Source organism: Saprolegnia diclina (genome assembly GCF_000281045.1).
Source record: "Saprolegnia diclina VS20 unplaced genomic scaffold supercont1.2, whole genome shotgun sequence".
NCBI lineage: Eukaryota > Oomycota > Saprolegniomycetes > Saprolegniales > Saprolegniaceae > Saprolegnia > Saprolegnia diclina.
In genome coordinates this window covers 76,492-90,949 of record NW_008246069.1, presented here as the reverse complement: position 1 = coordinate 90,949, position 14,458 = coordinate 76,492, and the positions used below count along the sequence as shown (strand labels likewise).

The following is a 14,458-nucleotide window of genomic DNA, read 5'->3' as shown; positions in this document are numbered from 1 at the left end:
AGGTACAGTGTACTGTGGTTCCGTGCATAAACGCAGCAGCGTGATGAACATGCGACCGCACGCAGCAGCAGCAAGAGGAGGTGATCTCTGCGTGACGATGAAAAAGGTGCTTGCATGCTTAGATAGAGTCCTTGTTAGTATACAGGGCATGATGCGACGATGGGCTACGCATACGCGACGACGACACTGGAAAGGGCAGCGAAGAGCACAAGCGCGTACGTTGGCAGCGTGGCCGGCGCGGACGACGTCGCTGCCGCACTGCCCGAAGGCGTCGTGGCGTTCCCACTAGGCGCTGCACTGCCCTGGAAACCTTGAATGTATTCGAGATACGTCATCGTCTGCATCGTCGCCGTCGTCGCGGCTTCGCTGAGCCCGCAAGGTGGCGAGACGTCCTTGAGCGCACCTTGGGTGCTGGCATAGATCGCTTGGCAGCTCGGGTCGTTGGCCAAGGCGGCGGCTTGCGCCTCCGAGACGCGGGCAGGATACGCTGGCACGTCCGGCGTCACGCCCGCTGCCTTGCAGCACTTGATGAGGGTGTCGCCGCGCCCCAAGACGGGCGTCAGCGTGGTCTGGAGCATCTGGCCGGCGCAGGGCAGCGTCTCGGCGTACGCGATCGCGCAGTAGAAAGCCATTGCACCGTAGTACGTCTTCATGGTGGTCTGCGTCGTACCGGGTCAATTGGCAAATGAACTTGGACAAATCTGTGCACACGTATCTTTTACGTTTTATGGCAATTTGAGTGCATTGAAGTTCGATTGCACCAATGAGCATCGATATAGCGTGTGGCGGGAAGCGGAAATTGCCTAAACACGTACGTTTCCGGGAAAAGCCCGGAGCGAGTGCACACCGCGGTGCTGTCTATTGCTAACTAATCTATTCGAATGATGCTCGATTTCGTATTGGCCAATCGGACGCAGCGACACTGGCCTTCGAAAATCTGACAGCCGACGACGACGATGGCGACGATGCGCATCGCCCACAACCTTCGCCGCCAGTGCTTCGTCGCCACGGACGCGGCCGCGGCCGAGCTGGGCTACCTTGAATACGAGCCACTGAGCCTCCAAGGGTGCGTCTCGAAGCTGCTACATAGATGGCTAACACAAGGTATGGTGCAGGCAAAAGGTCTTGGACCTGGCCCACACGGTGGTCTTGCCCGCGGCGCGGGGCATGGGCCTCGCCCAAAAGCTTTGTGACGCCGCCTTTGACTACGCCAAGGAGAACGGTGCGACTCGAGTTTTTCGTGGCGTCCACTAGACCTTTTGTCGTAGGCTTCAAGGTTCGCCCGACATGCTCATACATCAGCCAGACGTACCTCGTGCGCACGCAGCGCCCGGACGTCGCGAGCCTCGTCCATCAGGGTCCGGACGCATCGTTGTAGGCTCGCGATCGTTTTTGCCTCTTTCAGATCCGAGCAAGGCGAGACCACAACCACATGTAAATGCAGCGACAAAGAAATCTAGTTGTTATCCAGACAATGTGGTCGCGTGGGAAGCCAGACGCGCTAGCTCAACCAAGTCCAAACCTGTAGCCGCAAGCTGCGATGGCTATTGACAGTCACGGTCGACAGCGATCATTTTTCCGCAAGCAAAACCGTGTGGCCGTGCTAAGGGGCGTTGGTTTAGCCACGGGCTTTTGGAGGTTTCACAACCAAATCTTTCTAGCACGAGCGAAGCGTCAACATGGACGCGGGTCGAATGAAGAAGCACCGGGACTCGCTCGGTCGCGCCGACGTACCCGTGTGGCCGTCGCCCGACCGGATCCCAGAGCATTGGGAGACCGAGCTCAACCACGAGCTCAAGATCAGCGTTGCGCGGCCATTGGCACCGTCGCCCCGCCATTGCATCATCTCGGGCGGCGTCAAAGGCGTACACGAACTGCTCAAGCGCAATCGGCAGTGGGCCGCCGAGACGGTGCGCGACTCGCCGTACTTTTTCGAGAAGTTATCGCAGGCGCAGAGCCCCGAAATCCTCTGGATCGGTATACGTGCATGGCTCGTAACATAGCGCAACCATGGCGTAGGCTGCTCGGACGCGCGGGTGCCACCCAACCAGATCCTGAACCTCAAGCCCGGCGACGTCTTTGTCCACTCGAACGTTGGCAACGAAGTCGGTATGTGCGTTGCGGTATGCGTCAATGGTAGCTAAGGCGTAGACAGTGCACAGCGACCTCAACTGCCTCTCGGTCATCGAATACGCGGTCGTGCATCTCAAGGTCAAGCACATCATCGTGTGCGGCCATTACGGGTGCTCGGGCATCAAGGCCGCGCTGAGTCGACAAGAGTTTGGCCTTGTCGACAACTGGCTCCGGACCATCAAGGACCTCTACATCGAACACAAGACACACTTTCTTGGTGCGTCCGCTACTGCGCTGCATACGCTAACAGGACGTTTAGCGCTCGAGCAGCCAAAGCAAAAGCTCAACTTGCTCACGGAGCTCAACGTCACCAAGTCGGTCTACAACGTACGTCGATTCTTGTCTCTACTAACGGTGAGCTCACGGACTGCCGCTAGGTGTGCCACACTCGCATCGTACAAAACGCATGGAAAGCGGGCCAAGAGCTCAGCGTCCACGGCTGGTGTTACAGGTAGAAGCACCCAACGTTTCTCAACTCAAAAGCACAGTAGCATTGAAGACGGCGAGATCCGGGACCTGAACGTGACGATGACTGACGCGTCGTGCGTCGAGCCCATCTACCAGCGCGCGATGGAGAAGGAGGCGTCTGAGATTCAAGCGACCGCCAACATCCCTCGGAGCCCGCGACGTCAGCACTGCGGCAAGCCGCCGCTCAAGACCGCCGACCTCTTTTAGAGCGCGTCACAGCAGCTCGGCAACCCTAAGGCGACAAAGCTGCATTGTGCTGCATTATGGACTAGCACGAAGATCTCAGTTTGAGTATGGGCGATGCAGGGACAGCATGGATGGCTCTGTGGCATCACCAGCTAGAAGCTGCGACGCTGGCCACGTAGCTCTCGTGGACTGCAGTACCAGGCAAAGTATGCGAGTCATATTGGGCTCGTAGTGGGGCTAGGGTTGAAAGTTGAACAAGTTGTACTCTGGTGGCCGACTAGCACTAGTGCTATTGCGGCTTTAGGTCGCAAGCGCCATGCAGAAGATACATTGGCGCCACCGCCGCCGAAGCGAGGAGCGCTGCATGGGCTCGAGACAGTACAGAGAAATGTTCCTATATTGAGACGGATATGAAATATGACGTGCCTTCGAGGGCTTTTGCTGGTCACGTTTGATTGGCTGAAAAGGTGTGATTAATTCGGAGGTGGAGGGCGCTGATTGGCGCAAAGGCGCGTCCGCCAGGCAATCCTCCTCAACCTCATTTTAGCTCCCCCACGGGCCGAAGAACAAGAGTCCGTCGCCGCTGCACGTGCGTCCGCCGAGCCCTCGCCATAGATCTTAGCCTCTTCACAGCTACCTCAGCATGGTACGGGCGTGGCGCCATGGCGGCCATCTGCGTCGCGCGATCCTCATCGCGGCTGCTTGTCTAGGTTGTCCTCTCTGCAGCGCTCTTGGCCAAGAATGGCAAAGGTAGGCACCTTGGCATTGCGTGCGCAGGCTAATGACAACGGCGCCTAGTCATGGTCGCCCGCCAATTCGTCGAGGTGTCCCGGATCCGACTGGAGGTACATGGCGTCGACGCGTGGCAGCCTCCAATGATGGTGGTCCATGTAGGGTCTCTTGACAGCGTTCCCGAAGCTCTTGGCGAGCGAGTCGCGCCAGCACACGTTTATCGACACGGAGAGCGTGCGCTACGTGTACCAGCCGATCGAGAACTTTTTCCTGCTCTTGATCACCAACAAGACGAGCAACATTGTCGAGGATCTGCACACGATGCAGCTCATGGCGAAGCTCGTGCCCGACATTTGCGGCCCGCTCACGGAAGCCCACATCCGCGAGAAGCAGTTTGACCTCGTCTTTGGCTTTGACGAGCTCCTCAACGCCGGCGGCCACTCGGAAAACATCAACCTCGCGCAGATCCGCACCAACATGGAGATGGAGTCGCACGAAGAGAAGCTCCATTTGATGATCCAGAAGACCAAGCAAGAGAACGCGATCGCTGACATGAAGCGCCAGCAGCAGCGCATCAAGGAAGAGCAGCGCGAGAAGGCGCGCATGGAAAAGGCTGCGGGCATGTCGTCGCCCTTCAACCGCAACGCGTCGTCGTCGGCGTACGGCGGCTTTGGCAGCAGCAGCAGCGGCTTTGCGTCGCCATCGGCGTCATCGAGCACGTTCAAGTCGCCCGAACCGACGTACACGGAAGCGCCCAAGCTCTCGGTCGCCACGTCCAAGACGTCGGGCATGAAGCTCGGCGGCTCCAAGCCCGGCAACAGCTTCCTCGACGCCATGGCGGCCGAGGACGACCTCAAGGAAATCCCCCCGATGGCGATGGCGGCCGCCAGCATGCCTGCGCCGTCGGCCAAGCCCGAGCCCGCGGCTGCCGTGAGCATGGAGCCGGTCGGGATCGCGATCGAAGAGAAGATTTCCGTGTCGCTCAACCGCGACGGCGCCGTCGAGCAGCTCGAGGTCAAGGGCTCCTTGTACGTCGCGGGCAACGACCCGGAGGCGGCGGTGTGCCGCCTCCACTTGCGCCACTCGAACGCCAACGGCATCAATTTTCAGGTACCCGCATCGATCCCTGCAGCGCGCACCTTGTTATTTTCTCATTTGCAGACGCACCCCAAGGTCGACAAGAAGCTCTTTGAAGCGCAGTCCATCTTGGCCCTCAAGGTAGAGCCGTCGCTGCAGGTCTTCCCCATCGACTTGAATATGGTGCAGGACGACTCGAAGCCGTTCCCGCCGTCGCGCGTCGCCGTCCTGCGCTGGGCCATCAAGACGCAAGACGAGACGTTCCTGCCACTCAACATTACGTGCTGGCCCGAAGAGGAAGGCAACGGCAAGGTACCTACTCTCGCTCAACATGTCGCTTGGATTTGCATTTGGCGTAGATGACTGTGAGCCTCGAGTACTCTATGGACCGCAACATGACGCTCGAGAACGTCAACATTGTCATCCCGCTCGGCGCGACCGACCTCCCGGCCGTCTCGCACATTGACGGCGACTACCGGCACAACGCGGCCGACGGCGCGCTCCTCTGGCACCTCGACTCGATCTCGGGCGCAAATAGCTCGGGCTCGCTCGAGTTTTCGATCCGGGGCACCGACCTTGACGCGTTCTTCCCCATCTCGGTCTCATTCTTCTCGCGCTCGATCTACTGCGACTTGAGCGTCGACTCGGTCCTCCGCATTGCCGACAACGCGCCGGTCAAGTACGGCTTTGACCAGCTGCTCTCGACCGACGCGTACGTTGTGCAGTAAGCCTTCATCTAAGCCGCTGGACAAGAAGCCGTTGTTGTTATCTGTGTGAAGTTGTATTATCTAGAGCGTCGTGGGGTGGAACTCGGGGGCCATGTGCCGCAGTAGCTCTTGGCCTTCGACGCGGAGGCTGCGCTCGAGGAGGCGCGTGACGAGCGCGCATTGACCTTGTGCTTCTTGGCGCTTGAGGCAGTGCACCCATTGGGCGGTGATGGCCGGCGCGAGTGCGCGGCCGGTGCAGAGCACCGCCTCGATGTACGCGCCTTGCTGCTGCTTGTGCTGCCCCGACCGCGCAATCTCCTTGTACTTGGAGAGTACGTCGTCGCAGAGCCGCCATTGCCGGTACTTGGCGGCGGTCGCCGACTGCTGCGGGTACGCGAGCGGGTGGTCGTCGTCGTACATGCGTCCATCGTCGAGGCGCTTGTTTACGATGTGCTCGTGGAGCTCTACGACATGGGCATGCATGAGCGCACGTAGACCATCGACATCGTACCGAAGAGCGCGCCCGCATTCGGCAGGTGCTGGGCCATGCTGCAGGCAGGGCGGCGATGATGACGGTGTCGGCTCTCGGGATTCCGGAAGCGTCCTAATTTCGGCATCCGCCGAAATTTAAAGTCATCCGGATAGGATTGTCGTATCCGAACTACACGTGGCAGCTCGAGCGTCGTCGTGGCGTGAAGCACTAACGTCCATAGCTATTGCGTGCTCAGTGCGATCCCACTGAGCACGCAATAGCTATGGACGTTGTACTTTACTGCGGAATCTCTTGAAACCTTGATATTTGCAGGAGGAACCATCGCTCGTGTGCGAGCGTTCGCATGCATCGAGTCAAAGTGAGACCGTACCGGCAACTTTGTGGCTTGAACCCTAGCTTGAAGGCGCATCGATCACGGCGACGCAAGCTGTTTGTGGCTACATGGGCCCTTGGTGGCGTTGAAGCCGCATCGATCACGGCGGCGCAAGCTGTTCGTGGCTACATAGGCCCTTGGTGGCGGGTAGTGCGTGTGATGAAGAGAGGGACGTAGCTGTGATGTATGGACGAGTGCGTTCGGCTGCAGCAACTGTGCGTCTACAGATGCTCGCGGAGAGTAATCGACCTTGATCCTTTGGCCCATCTTCAAGATACGGCGGCTTGCGCCAAAGCTACTTCACGACGTCTAAGAACCTCTGATGAGATCCGCTTGCAGCTGGTTCAGTTGCAGTTGCTGTTTCGATTGATGGCCAGACCGCTTCTTGCTTCTGATATGGTATCTACTCCTCTGGAAAGCCCAGCGGCGCTCTGCCAAGACAACACAGATCAACCGGACACGAGGTTGCCTCTGGTCTCGAATCGCGCTTCAGTTGACTGGAGTTGTTTGCCGTTCAGATCTTAGTCGCTATAAATAGATACTCGTATAAAAAACTCAACACGTGTATCTACCGATTTGTATCGGAATGGAATTAAAATATCGAAGCCAGATGCTGGGATTTTCGAAGCGCTTGCGATCTTGAAGCATCCGCGGACGTGTTGCCACAATCCATTCCACCGACGGCAAGTACGATGCTGCGCTCTCTAAGTCGGCGCAGCACTCGGCTCTTCTCGACGCATCCTCCTGCTGCGTGCAAGCCCGCGCTCGTGGTGTTTGACAAGGACGGGACGCTCATCGACTTCAACTTGATGTGGGGCGGCTGGGTCGAGTCGGTGGCCTGGCAGCTCGAAATGACGACCAAGCTGCCCGTGCGCGAGAAGCTCTTCACGGCCATGGGCTACGACTGGATCTCGCGCTCGATTCGATCGAAAGGCGCGCTTTGCTGCACCCCGATGGGCGAGCTGTACCAAGTCGCGGTCAAGGTCCTCCTCGACGAAGGTGTCGCGGCCGACGCCGCCGAGAAGGCCATCAAAAAGGTATGGCAGATGCCGGACGCTGTCAACACGTCGCGGCCGCTCGCCGATATTCCAGCGCTCTTTTTGACCATCAAACGCATGGGCATCAAGATCGCCGTGTGCACGGCCGACAACCGTGCGCCGACCATGGCGACGCTCCAGCATCTTCAAGTCGACCACCTCGTGGACGCCATCTCATGCGGCGACGACGGACTGCCGGCCAAACCCGCGCCCGAGCAGGTACATTGTTTCTATGCTTTGCATCGCTCACCAGATTCTAGATCTGGACCATGTGCCACAACCTTGGCATCGCGCCCCACAACACCATCATGGTATGCTTGATATCTATACCGATTCCAGCGTTGCTACTCTCACGTAGATCGGTGACACGTGCACCGACATGCTTCTTGGAAAGCACGCGGGCTGCGGCCTCTCGATCGGCGTCCTTGGCGGCGCCTCGTCGCTTGAAGACCTCGCGGAAGACGCCGACGTCCTCGTGCCCAACTTGCCCAAGATCATCAAGGTGCTCTTCCAGTACAGCCAGCAAGCCAGTTCGTCAACCTAATCCCGACATTGCTATAAACTAGTAAGTCCTCTACATTGCCATTTCTTAATAAATACGACGAGTTGCATTTGTCACGGCCTCCTGGGCTTACCACGACCGATCGGTAGCGCCAGGTCAATGTCGAGGTCGTCTGCGTCCGGCGTCGCGGCGTCGTAGAGTCCCGGCAAGATGCCCACGGACGCCGACGGCGCTACGATGCGCGCGCCAAAGGTTCGTCGTCCGATGGGCGCCTGCTCTTTGAGCACCTTGGCCGTCGTAGCTAGCGAAAGCATCCCACTTTCGTTCTCTAACCGGAGGGGGTACCTTTGTCAGTTGCATCGTCAATGACCCGGTCAGCCTCCACGACGTCCTAGTCCATGATACTAGAGCGCAGCCTTGAAGCATGTACTACCTCGTGCATGGATGGTTCGGGCGTTGACGACGTCGAGTGCACAACGCGGGCGCCCGACTGCATTTCAAATTTCTCAAACATCCCAGCTCCGTTGGCGTCGTACTGCTGCGTCCGAAGCGCAAACTCTTCGTTGCTCATGGGCACAACGACCTCTTCGCACGACTCTTGCCGCCGATCGTTCCACTGCGACGCAGGTGTAAAGGCCGGCGGCGGCTCGTTGGGCTGGGCAGACTTGGCGCAGACCATGCCCATGCTACTACGAGTGGCATACACAGCGGTTTGTACTTGTAGACAGGCGGCAGTTATCGCTCTATTTCTGCTAAGAACTGAACCAGAATTTACGCTTCCCGACGCTGCCGTGTCAATGGCTCGGCGCCCGCCACATGCCCCGCAGCAAGCTTCCGTTGTTGTTGTCGTCGTCGTCGTCGATCGTGGGCGCGGCAGCGAGGTCGCCGGGAAGGACGCCATTGGCGCGTGGCAGATGAATCTTGGGTCGCAAGTGCGCTGGCATGGCGGGTGGCGCCCGCAGCGAGTAGGCAGGTGGCTGCTGCGTGGCTGTACGCGTGGCCTGGAGTGGCACTCGCACCGGCAGCGGCATGCGAGGCTCGTCGTCGTCACTGCCGTCGTTGTTGCCAGGAGTCTAGTCGAGTAGTGGGCGATAAGGCCATTAGGACGCGTTGACGAGGTGGCGCACCTCGTAGCGCGTGGCCTTGGCGGTTGGCACCGCGCGGCCGGCGGCCGTCGGGCGCTCGTCGGTCAACATATGCGTCTCGCGCGAGGCCTCGGTGCCCATACGCTCGTCGTCTTCGGTTTCGGATCTCTCATGCTCGTCGAATGCGCGAAAAACGAGCTACGCGTGCAATATGATTGTTTATTTAGTCCGAGTCTACTGTCTTCTATCCTCTAACGTTAGTCTTCGTCGACGATATCGGGGAAGTCAAATTCTTCATCGTCGTCGGCCACCGGCACCGGCACCGCTTCCACCTCGGGCGTCGCGTCTTCCGGGGCTTCCTCCGGGACCTCCTCGATGTTGACGTCCGCGACGTCCTCGTCGTCGACCTTTTGCCGCTTCATTGCCGGGTCCTTCTCGTCATCGACTACATCATCCATCCATGAGCCTCAGTCACCTCGTCACCAAATGCACTTCCTACCATCATCCTCTTCCTCGTCCTCGACAGCGTCGTCCATCGCCTCGGCCTCCGCTTCATCCTCGTCCTCATCCTTGGCGCTCTCGTCGTCCCAGTCCATGTCGTTCGAGAGCTTCTCCGAGAGGCGCTTGGTCGAGAGACCTGTCTGGCGATGCAGATTGGTCGTCGCCGGCGTCAAGTCGATGGCCATCGGCGGTGCGCGCGGATGCAGAATGCTCTCGCCGACGCTCAGTGCGAGGTACCGGGCGTCGCCGGCGCGGCGGCTCGACCACGCCTGCATGCAATGTGCGAGGGCAATGCCCCGCTGACCGTGGCCGTCGACAACGACTGCGTTTGCGAGACCGAGAAGCGTCACGGCGTCCGGAGAGAGCGCGAGCACCGACTCGGCGAGGCAGGCCGCGACGAGGTTGGCGATACGAACGCGGTCCTCGGTGGCAACCCAGCTGCCCGCAGCGTACAAAATCGCCGCGAGCGTCGTCAGCGCCGCGTTGACCTGCGTTGACAAGCGACTCTTGTCGGTGAGCGGCAGCGACGTGGCCGTGCTCTCGGTCACGAGCGGCAGTTGGTCCCGCCGGCGCTTCTTGGCGTTGAGCGCTTTCGACGACTGCACCTGCAGGCCCGACTTGGCGTTGGCTTGGGCGAGCAGCGCTTCGGTGGACGAGAGGACCCACTGCAGCACGAACGCTGTCGTCGACGCATAGCCGCCGGCGCCAAGAGCTTTGGCGACGACTTGGAGCGTCGTGTGGAGTGCGTCGTGCGCGGCGGGCATGGCGCCGTGACACGCGAGCGTCACGACCTTGGTGAGCAGCGACGCGTACCGGTACAAGGTGAGATGACCCCGGCGCAAAAGCGAAGTGAGCACGCGGTAGAGCGGGGCCTGCAACGACGCCAGGATACCGTAGAGCACACTGCTCGGGAGCATACGACCATCTTCCGAGACGGCACTCTAAGATGTGCATAAGAACTCGGAAGGAAACGGTGGTGGATGCGGGACCTGCTTGCCGACCGCGTCGGCGCGGACGCCAAATGCACGGCGAAGGAGCGCGAGGATCTCGGGCGCGATGGCCGAGACGTCCTTCTCGGCCACGCTGCCGTTGGCCAAAAGCGCTTCGAGGAATGCACCGAGGGCTTCAAACTTGAAGGCGACCCGCTGCGCCTGGAGGTACAGCGGCAACGACGGATACGTCGTGTCCTTGACCCAGTTCTTGAGCGACGCCGGTCGGTTGCGCGACTCGCTCGAGTTGTCCTTGCCGCTCGCGAGGTCGAGTTGGTAGTGCAACGAGAGCAGCGACCGTTCCACGAGCTAAAAGCACCGAGCTGAGTACATATGCTGACAAAGTGAAAAGGCAAGTACCTGCGTCCACGCGGCGCTTGTCGCATCGACGGCCGTCGCGTTGGCCACGGCGCCAAGGCAGCGGGCGGCGCTCGGGAGCACGAGGCGCGCCAGCGCGAGGTCCATGGGCGGGTTGAGAATCAGGAGGCACGCCTGCTCGACCTTGGTCGAAAACGAACGGAACGTGGTCGAGTGGTACGTAAGGCCGGCGAGAAGCGCATCGTAGGACGCGGCAAAGTACGTCGTCGTCTCGGCCGTGAGCGGAACGTCGTGGAGGTGCTGGAGCACGACGGGCACGATACGCGCAACGTAGTCGACAATGGCACGACGGCCGTCGGTCGAGGCCTCATCGGCGTTGGTCAAGAGCGCGGCAAAGATGCGAAGCGCAGGCGCGCACACGCTCGAGTGCTGGTGCTTGAGCGCGTGGAAGACGACGTCAAGGATCTTGGGCACACGCGCCTCGAGGTGCTCGACCGCGCTGCCATCGACGACGACGGCGAGGTACTCGAGCGCTGCGACTTGCTTGTACACGGCGCTGTTCTTGGACATGGTGATCAAGTGGTTGAAGAACTTGGTGTACGCGTTGCCCGCGAAGACGAAGCGGAAGACGTGTTGCTCGGTGAGCATGGCCTGGATCTGGTGCGCTTCGGCCGAGAAGATGGCCGCGTCCGTGTCGGCGCCATCGACGTCGGCGAACGCGAGCGCGACGATCGACGAGAGGAGGTTCTTCGCCTTGGTCTCGCGCTGCTGCAAGCTCTCGCTGTCCATTGCGATTGGAATATCGTGCTGCAAAGCCAACCAAATCGAGCCTCCTGTCAAAATGAATGCAAGTGAGATCGATTGCCAGAGGTTTCGTGATACACCATTTGTGTACTTCTGAAATAGTGTGAATGGGTGGTAGGAAAAAGAGCTTCGAACAGCAGGGTGTCGGACATTACGCTCGCAAAGGAGCTCTGCAAGCAGTACGCTTGTGTTGTGCAGGCTATCGATGAGGTACCACCGCCAAAGTGCATGACGAAGCGGGCGTTGTAGCACTTGAGTTGCAATACACTATTTAAAAAATTATGGTAGCCAATCAACGAGCGGGTTTTTCCGCGCCAAAATCCTGAAGCCACGATAAGCACCAAACCCTGCAACCCAAGCGCCCTGGCAAAGCAATAGTTTTAGCTTCAGTGCGCCCCATATCGGTGCATAGTAGTGATATTGATTGGGCTGTCGTTCCCATTACGGTCATTGCGTCCGAAGCAGCGTGTGGCTCGATAGCGAGGCTTTTTTTAGGTACTTGTGGTACTTGTGGTATTTATGGTATTTGTGGTATATGTGGTACATGCCAAGTTTAACTGTTTGGTCCCTACTTGCCGCTGTGCTGCTCGAACGATGACCTCATATAGCATTTCGGGGTCCCCAAAGCGTCCTCTATCGATGTGCCAAGTATGGACAACTTCATTTCCAAACGTGATTCCGGCCACCAGCCTGGCACGGCAGCGAGGTCCAAGGTCGCATCGCATTGGATTGGCTAAAATAATATACATATTTGACCAATAAGCGTAATGTACATGCACTGAGCGATCGCCCTCTTGCGCAGCTTGCATACCGGCAGCTAGCTCTAGGACTCGGGAGACGTCTATCTCGGACTTGGCATTGTAATACCACACATTTCCAGAAACAGCGTTTTTCGCTGCAACAAACGCGAGTGAAGGCACGGATGCACGAGCAAGATCCTTGTCCCGCGGCAGGATTCTTGCACGGCAAGTTACCCGTAATCCGGGCGTACTTATTGACGTCGTTGCATGAAGAAACACGCGTATGTCGGTGTCCTCGTGTCCAAAGACACGCAGCCCAACGTCGTTGAGGCTGGTTGACGTTGACAGAGTCATGGTGTCGCTACAAGTGCACGTTGAACGCGCAGTTTGACGCCGTGCAAGGAACAACTCGTACAGGGAACGTCCAGTGAGAGCACGTGAGAGCGAAGTTCCAAGCGGTGTCGAGTGACGCATCGCGCTCGGTACGACTCGAGTTGCTGAGCTGGCGTCGGGCGATTTGAGTTTGAGTTGACTGGTTTCAGCACCGTTTGAAAGCGAGGGGCTTGCCACGGAGTCTTTGCGATTGACAGACAAGGAGGCAACAGCAGTTCAACAAATCGACGTGTTTAAACTGCTGCATGGACTTTAACGTTGCGTTTTACAGCGATCCTATCGATTGTGAGAGGAACGCGTCCATCGCGACAAAAAGCCACCTTTGGATACCGGTCATACGGTAATAGTGTAAGATACCTGACGCCAATCCTGTCATTTTCAACGAGGTCTTGCTGATCCATTGTACTCTATAACAGCAGCGCGCCAGTGCACTAGCTACACGCCTAATCGCACTCACAGCCTCGCACCGTACAGCTTCATCTCGTCATCGGCCGTCCGATGTTGCCAGCCGAGCCCCTCTATCTTCTTCAGCTTAATTTCTGCAGTAGAACGCTCGTCCATGACGCTCTTCTAGATCTCGGTAGAGTACACGCCCCGTAAGGTGTTTCCACATTCATCGCTCGAGCATTGGCATGCTAAGAGCTCGTCTTGGTGGTGTACAATCCCAGCGGTTCGGATCAGCCTCGTCGGGTGCAATCTTACACTACATCCGGCGGGACTAGCATTGCACACATCGAGTTTGAGAGGGTTTTGGATTAGTGTTGACAATACACTGTTTTGCTGTTCTCTTGTGATTGGCCAAAAAGGCGAAATGGACCTGTGACGTCACTGATTGGCGGCGGTCCCGAGACGTCCACTTTCGATTTCGCCAGCCATGACGCAGCAGAGCCCGATGCGCATGTTCATCATGCTGCCCATGATGTTCCTCATGGGGAAGATCGACTTTGAGAACGAGCTCATCTTGAACGGCGCCCGCGCCTGCTTCCTTGTGTGCCAGGTGGTCTCGCTCCTCCTCGGCCTCTACGCCAAGTCCAAGGTTGAAGCCAAGAAGGACACGACCAAGATTTTCGTGCCCACGCCCAAGTCGCCGCTCGACACGAGCACGGAGAACTCGCCGCTCACGGAGACGACGTACTATGACCACGAGCTCGCCAAGGCCAAGGAGTTTATCCAGCAGACTGCGATCGGCGCCGCCATCTCGAGCTTTATCCACCTCAAGTTTGGCGTCAACCAGGTCGTCGTGATCCAGTCGGTCATGATCCCGCTCAACCTCTACGACAACGTCATCTTGAAGAAGCACATCTTTGGCATTGGCGGCCCGCGCTACTGGGACGAGCGCCTTGAAGGCGAGTCGCTCAACGCACCTGTCGCGGCCACGGAAGCTGCCGCCGTTGAAGACAAGAAACCGGCCAAGGCCAAGAAGACGGCCAACGCCGCTGATGCGATCGTCAAGGCCTGGGACATGGGCGTCGAAGCCAACTTTGAAGGCCTCATGTCGATCCTCCTCAAGAACGACCAGATCAAGACCAAGACGACGGACGGCTGGACCGCCCTCATGGTGGCCTGCGGCAGCGCGCTCGACACGGAGGACATTATCAAGCGCCTCGTCAACGCCAGCGTCCCGGTCCGCGAAGCCGACAACGACGGCTGGACCGCGCTCCACTGGTGCGCGTTCCACGGCCGCCCGGAGGCGGCGCAGGTGCTCCTTGCGGCCGTCTCGAAGGACGATGCGGCCTTTTTGCTCTCGGCCAAGGACAACCAGGGTCGCACACCGTCCGAGGTGGCAACCGAAGAGGACAACGCCGACGTGGCCGAGGTCATTGCGTCGACGGATGGACTTCGCCAGCGCAAGACGGCGGCCGCCGAGGCGACGCCCATCGACGACGTCGACTAAGCGACTCTATAGACGTAATATTCCTA

At 58.9% G+C, this 14,458-nt stretch overlaps 10 protein-coding genes across 10 annotated transcripts; 5 read left to right on the top strand and 5 right to left on the bottom strand.

The window, feature by feature from the left end:
* Nucleotides 1-79: 79 nt before the first annotated feature.
* Nucleotides 80-674, bottom strand: SDRG_00626 (hypothetical protein). Its single transcript, XM_008606110.1, has one exon. The coding sequence runs from the start codon at nucleotides 651-653 to the stop codon at nucleotides 165-167; it is 489 nt and encodes a 162-aa protein (XP_008604332.1). The 5' UTR covers nucleotides 654-674; the 3' UTR covers nucleotides 80-164.
* A 236-nt stretch (nucleotides 675-910) lies between these two features.
* On the top strand, nucleotides 911-1,474 carry SDRG_00625 (hypothetical protein). Its single transcript, XM_008606109.1, has 3 exons — nucleotides 911-1,066; nucleotides 1,116-1,222; nucleotides 1,269-1,474. Exons 1-3 carry the CDS (start codon nucleotides 957-959, stop codon nucleotides 1,376-1,378), a joined length of 327 nt encoding a protein of 108 aa, XP_008604331.1. The 5' UTR covers nucleotides 911-956; the 3' UTR covers nucleotides 1,379-1,474.
* A 176-nt stretch (nucleotides 1,475-1,650) lies between these two features.
* On the top strand, nucleotides 1,651-2,899 carry SDRG_00624 (carbonic anhydrase). The gene is made up of 6 exons (XM_008606108.1): nucleotides 1,651-1,977; nucleotides 2,020-2,109; nucleotides 2,156-2,350; nucleotides 2,393-2,460; nucleotides 2,511-2,584; nucleotides 2,625-2,899. The coding sequence occupies exons 1-6, from the start codon at nucleotides 1,680-1,682 to the stop codon at nucleotides 2,806-2,808; spliced, it is 909 nt and encodes a 302-aa protein (XP_008604330.1). The 5' UTR covers nucleotides 1,651-1,679; the 3' UTR covers nucleotides 2,809-2,899.
* Nucleotides 2,900-3,298: 399 nt separating this feature from the next.
* Nucleotides 3,299-5,368, top strand: SDRG_00623 (hypothetical protein). Its single transcript, XM_008606107.1, has 7 exons — nucleotides 3,299-3,433; nucleotides 3,498-3,537; nucleotides 3,586-3,632; nucleotides 3,682-4,629; nucleotides 4,681-4,737; nucleotides 4,786-4,908; nucleotides 4,956-5,368. The coding sequence occupies exons 1-7, from the start codon at nucleotides 3,431-3,433 to the stop codon at nucleotides 5,322-5,324; spliced, it is 1,587 nt and encodes a 528-aa protein (XP_008604329.1). The 5' UTR covers nucleotides 3,299-3,430; the 3' UTR covers nucleotides 5,325-5,368.
* SDRG_00622 (hypothetical protein) lies at nucleotides 5,320-5,988 on the bottom strand. Its single transcript, XM_008606106.1, has 2 exons — nucleotides 5,815-5,988; nucleotides 5,320-5,767 (listed from the first exon to the last, which is right to left on the bottom strand). The coding sequence occupies exons 1-2, from the start codon at nucleotides 5,918-5,920 to the stop codon at nucleotides 5,385-5,387; spliced, it is 489 nt and encodes a 162-aa protein (XP_008604328.1). The 5' UTR covers nucleotides 5,921-5,988; the 3' UTR covers nucleotides 5,320-5,384.
* An 873-nt stretch (nucleotides 5,989-6,861) lies between these two features.
* On the top strand, nucleotides 6,862-7,750 carry SDRG_00621 (hypothetical protein; the record flags this gene model as incomplete). The annotated part of the gene is made up of 3 exons (XM_008606105.1): nucleotides 6,862-7,425; nucleotides 7,467-7,517; nucleotides 7,565-7,750. 3 exons carry the CDS (start codon nucleotides 6,862-6,864, stop codon nucleotides 7,748-7,750), a joined length of 801 nt encoding a protein of 266 aa, XP_008604327.1.
* A 71-nt stretch (nucleotides 7,751-7,821) lies between these two features.
* SDRG_00620 (hypothetical protein) lies at nucleotides 7,822-8,393 on the bottom strand (the record flags this gene model as incomplete). Its single annotated transcript, XM_008606104.1, has 3 exons — nucleotides 7,822-8,009; nucleotides 8,054-8,099; nucleotides 8,142-8,393. 3 exons carry the CDS (start codon nucleotides 8,391-8,393, stop codon nucleotides 7,822-7,824), a joined length of 486 nt encoding a protein of 161 aa, XP_008604326.1.
* Nucleotides 8,394-8,502: 109 nt separating this feature from the next.
* On the bottom strand, nucleotides 8,503-8,934 carry SDRG_00619 (hypothetical protein; the record flags this gene model as incomplete). Its single annotated transcript, XM_008606103.1, has 2 exons — nucleotides 8,503-8,781; nucleotides 8,836-8,934. The coding sequence occupies 2 exons, from the start codon at nucleotides 8,932-8,934 to the stop codon at nucleotides 8,503-8,505; spliced, it is 378 nt and encodes a 125-aa protein (XP_008604325.1).
* A 116-nt stretch (nucleotides 8,935-9,050) lies between these two features.
* Nucleotides 9,051-11,390, bottom strand: SDRG_00618 (hypothetical protein; the record flags this gene model as incomplete). Its single annotated transcript, XM_008606102.1, has 4 exons — nucleotides 9,051-9,238; nucleotides 9,293-10,235; nucleotides 10,284-10,592; nucleotides 10,644-11,390. The coding sequence occupies 4 exons, from the start codon at nucleotides 11,388-11,390 to the stop codon at nucleotides 9,051-9,053; spliced, it is 2,187 nt and encodes a 728-aa protein (XP_008604324.1).
* A 1,983-nt stretch (nucleotides 11,391-13,373) lies between these two features.
* On the top strand, nucleotides 13,374-14,458 carry SDRG_00617 (hypothetical protein). Its single transcript, XM_008606101.1, has one exon. The coding sequence runs from the start codon at nucleotides 13,413-13,415 to the stop codon at nucleotides 14,430-14,432; it is 1,020 nt and encodes a 339-aa protein (XP_008604323.1). The 5' UTR covers nucleotides 13,374-13,412; the 3' UTR covers nucleotides 14,433-14,458.

Excerpts from the sequence above, each read along its gene's own strand:
- SDRG_00626 (XM_008606110.1), bottom strand. The coding sequence starts at position 653 with ATGAAGACGTACTACGGTGCAATGGCTTTCTACTGCGCGATCGCGTAC.
- SDRG_00625 (XM_008606109.1), top strand. The coding sequence starts at position 957 with ATGGCGACGATGCGCATCGCCCACAACCTTCGCCGCCAGTGCTTCGTC. Across the intron at positions 1,067-1,115 it reads GAGCCACTGAGCCTCCAAGG|GCAAAAGGTCTTGGACCTGG; the intron begins GTGCGTCTCGAA and ends GGTATGGTGCAG. Across the intron at positions 1,223-1,268 it reads TGACTACGCCAAGGAGAACG|GCTTCAAGGTTCGCCCGACA; the intron begins GTGCGACTCGAG and ends CTTTTGTCGTAG.
- SDRG_00624 (XM_008606108.1), top strand. The coding sequence starts at position 1,680 with ATGGACGCGGGTCGAATGAAGAAGCACCGGGACTCGCTCGGTCGCGCC. Across the intron at positions 2,461-2,510 it reads TCACCAAGTCGGTCTACAAC|GTGTGCCACACTCGCATCGT; the intron begins GTACGTCGATTC and ends GACTGCCGCTAG. Across the intron at positions 2,585-2,624 it reads GTCCACGGCTGGTGTTACAG|CATTGAAGACGGCGAGATCC; the intron begins GTAGAAGCACCC and ends AAAGCACAGTAG.
- SDRG_00623 (XM_008606107.1), top strand. Across the intron at positions 3,633-3,681 it reads TGTCCCGGATCCGACTGGAG|GGTCTCTTGACAGCGTTCCC; the intron begins GTACATGGCGTC and ends TGGTCCATGTAG. Across the intron at positions 4,630-4,680 it reads CCAACGGCATCAATTTTCAG|ACGCACCCCAAGGTCGACAA; the intron begins GTACCCGCATCG and ends TCTCATTTGCAG.
- SDRG_00622 (XM_008606106.1), bottom strand. The coding sequence starts at position 5,920 with ATGCCGAAATTAGGACGCTTCCGGAATCCCGAGAGCCGACACCGTCAT. Across the intron at positions 5,768-5,814 it reads GAATGCGGGCGCGCTCTTCG|AGCTCCACGAGCACATCGTA; the intron begins GTACGATGTCGA and ends CCCATGTCGTAG.
- SDRG_00617 (XM_008606101.1), top strand. The coding sequence starts at position 13,413 with ATGACGCAGCAGAGCCCGATGCGCATGTTCATCATGCTGCCCATGATG.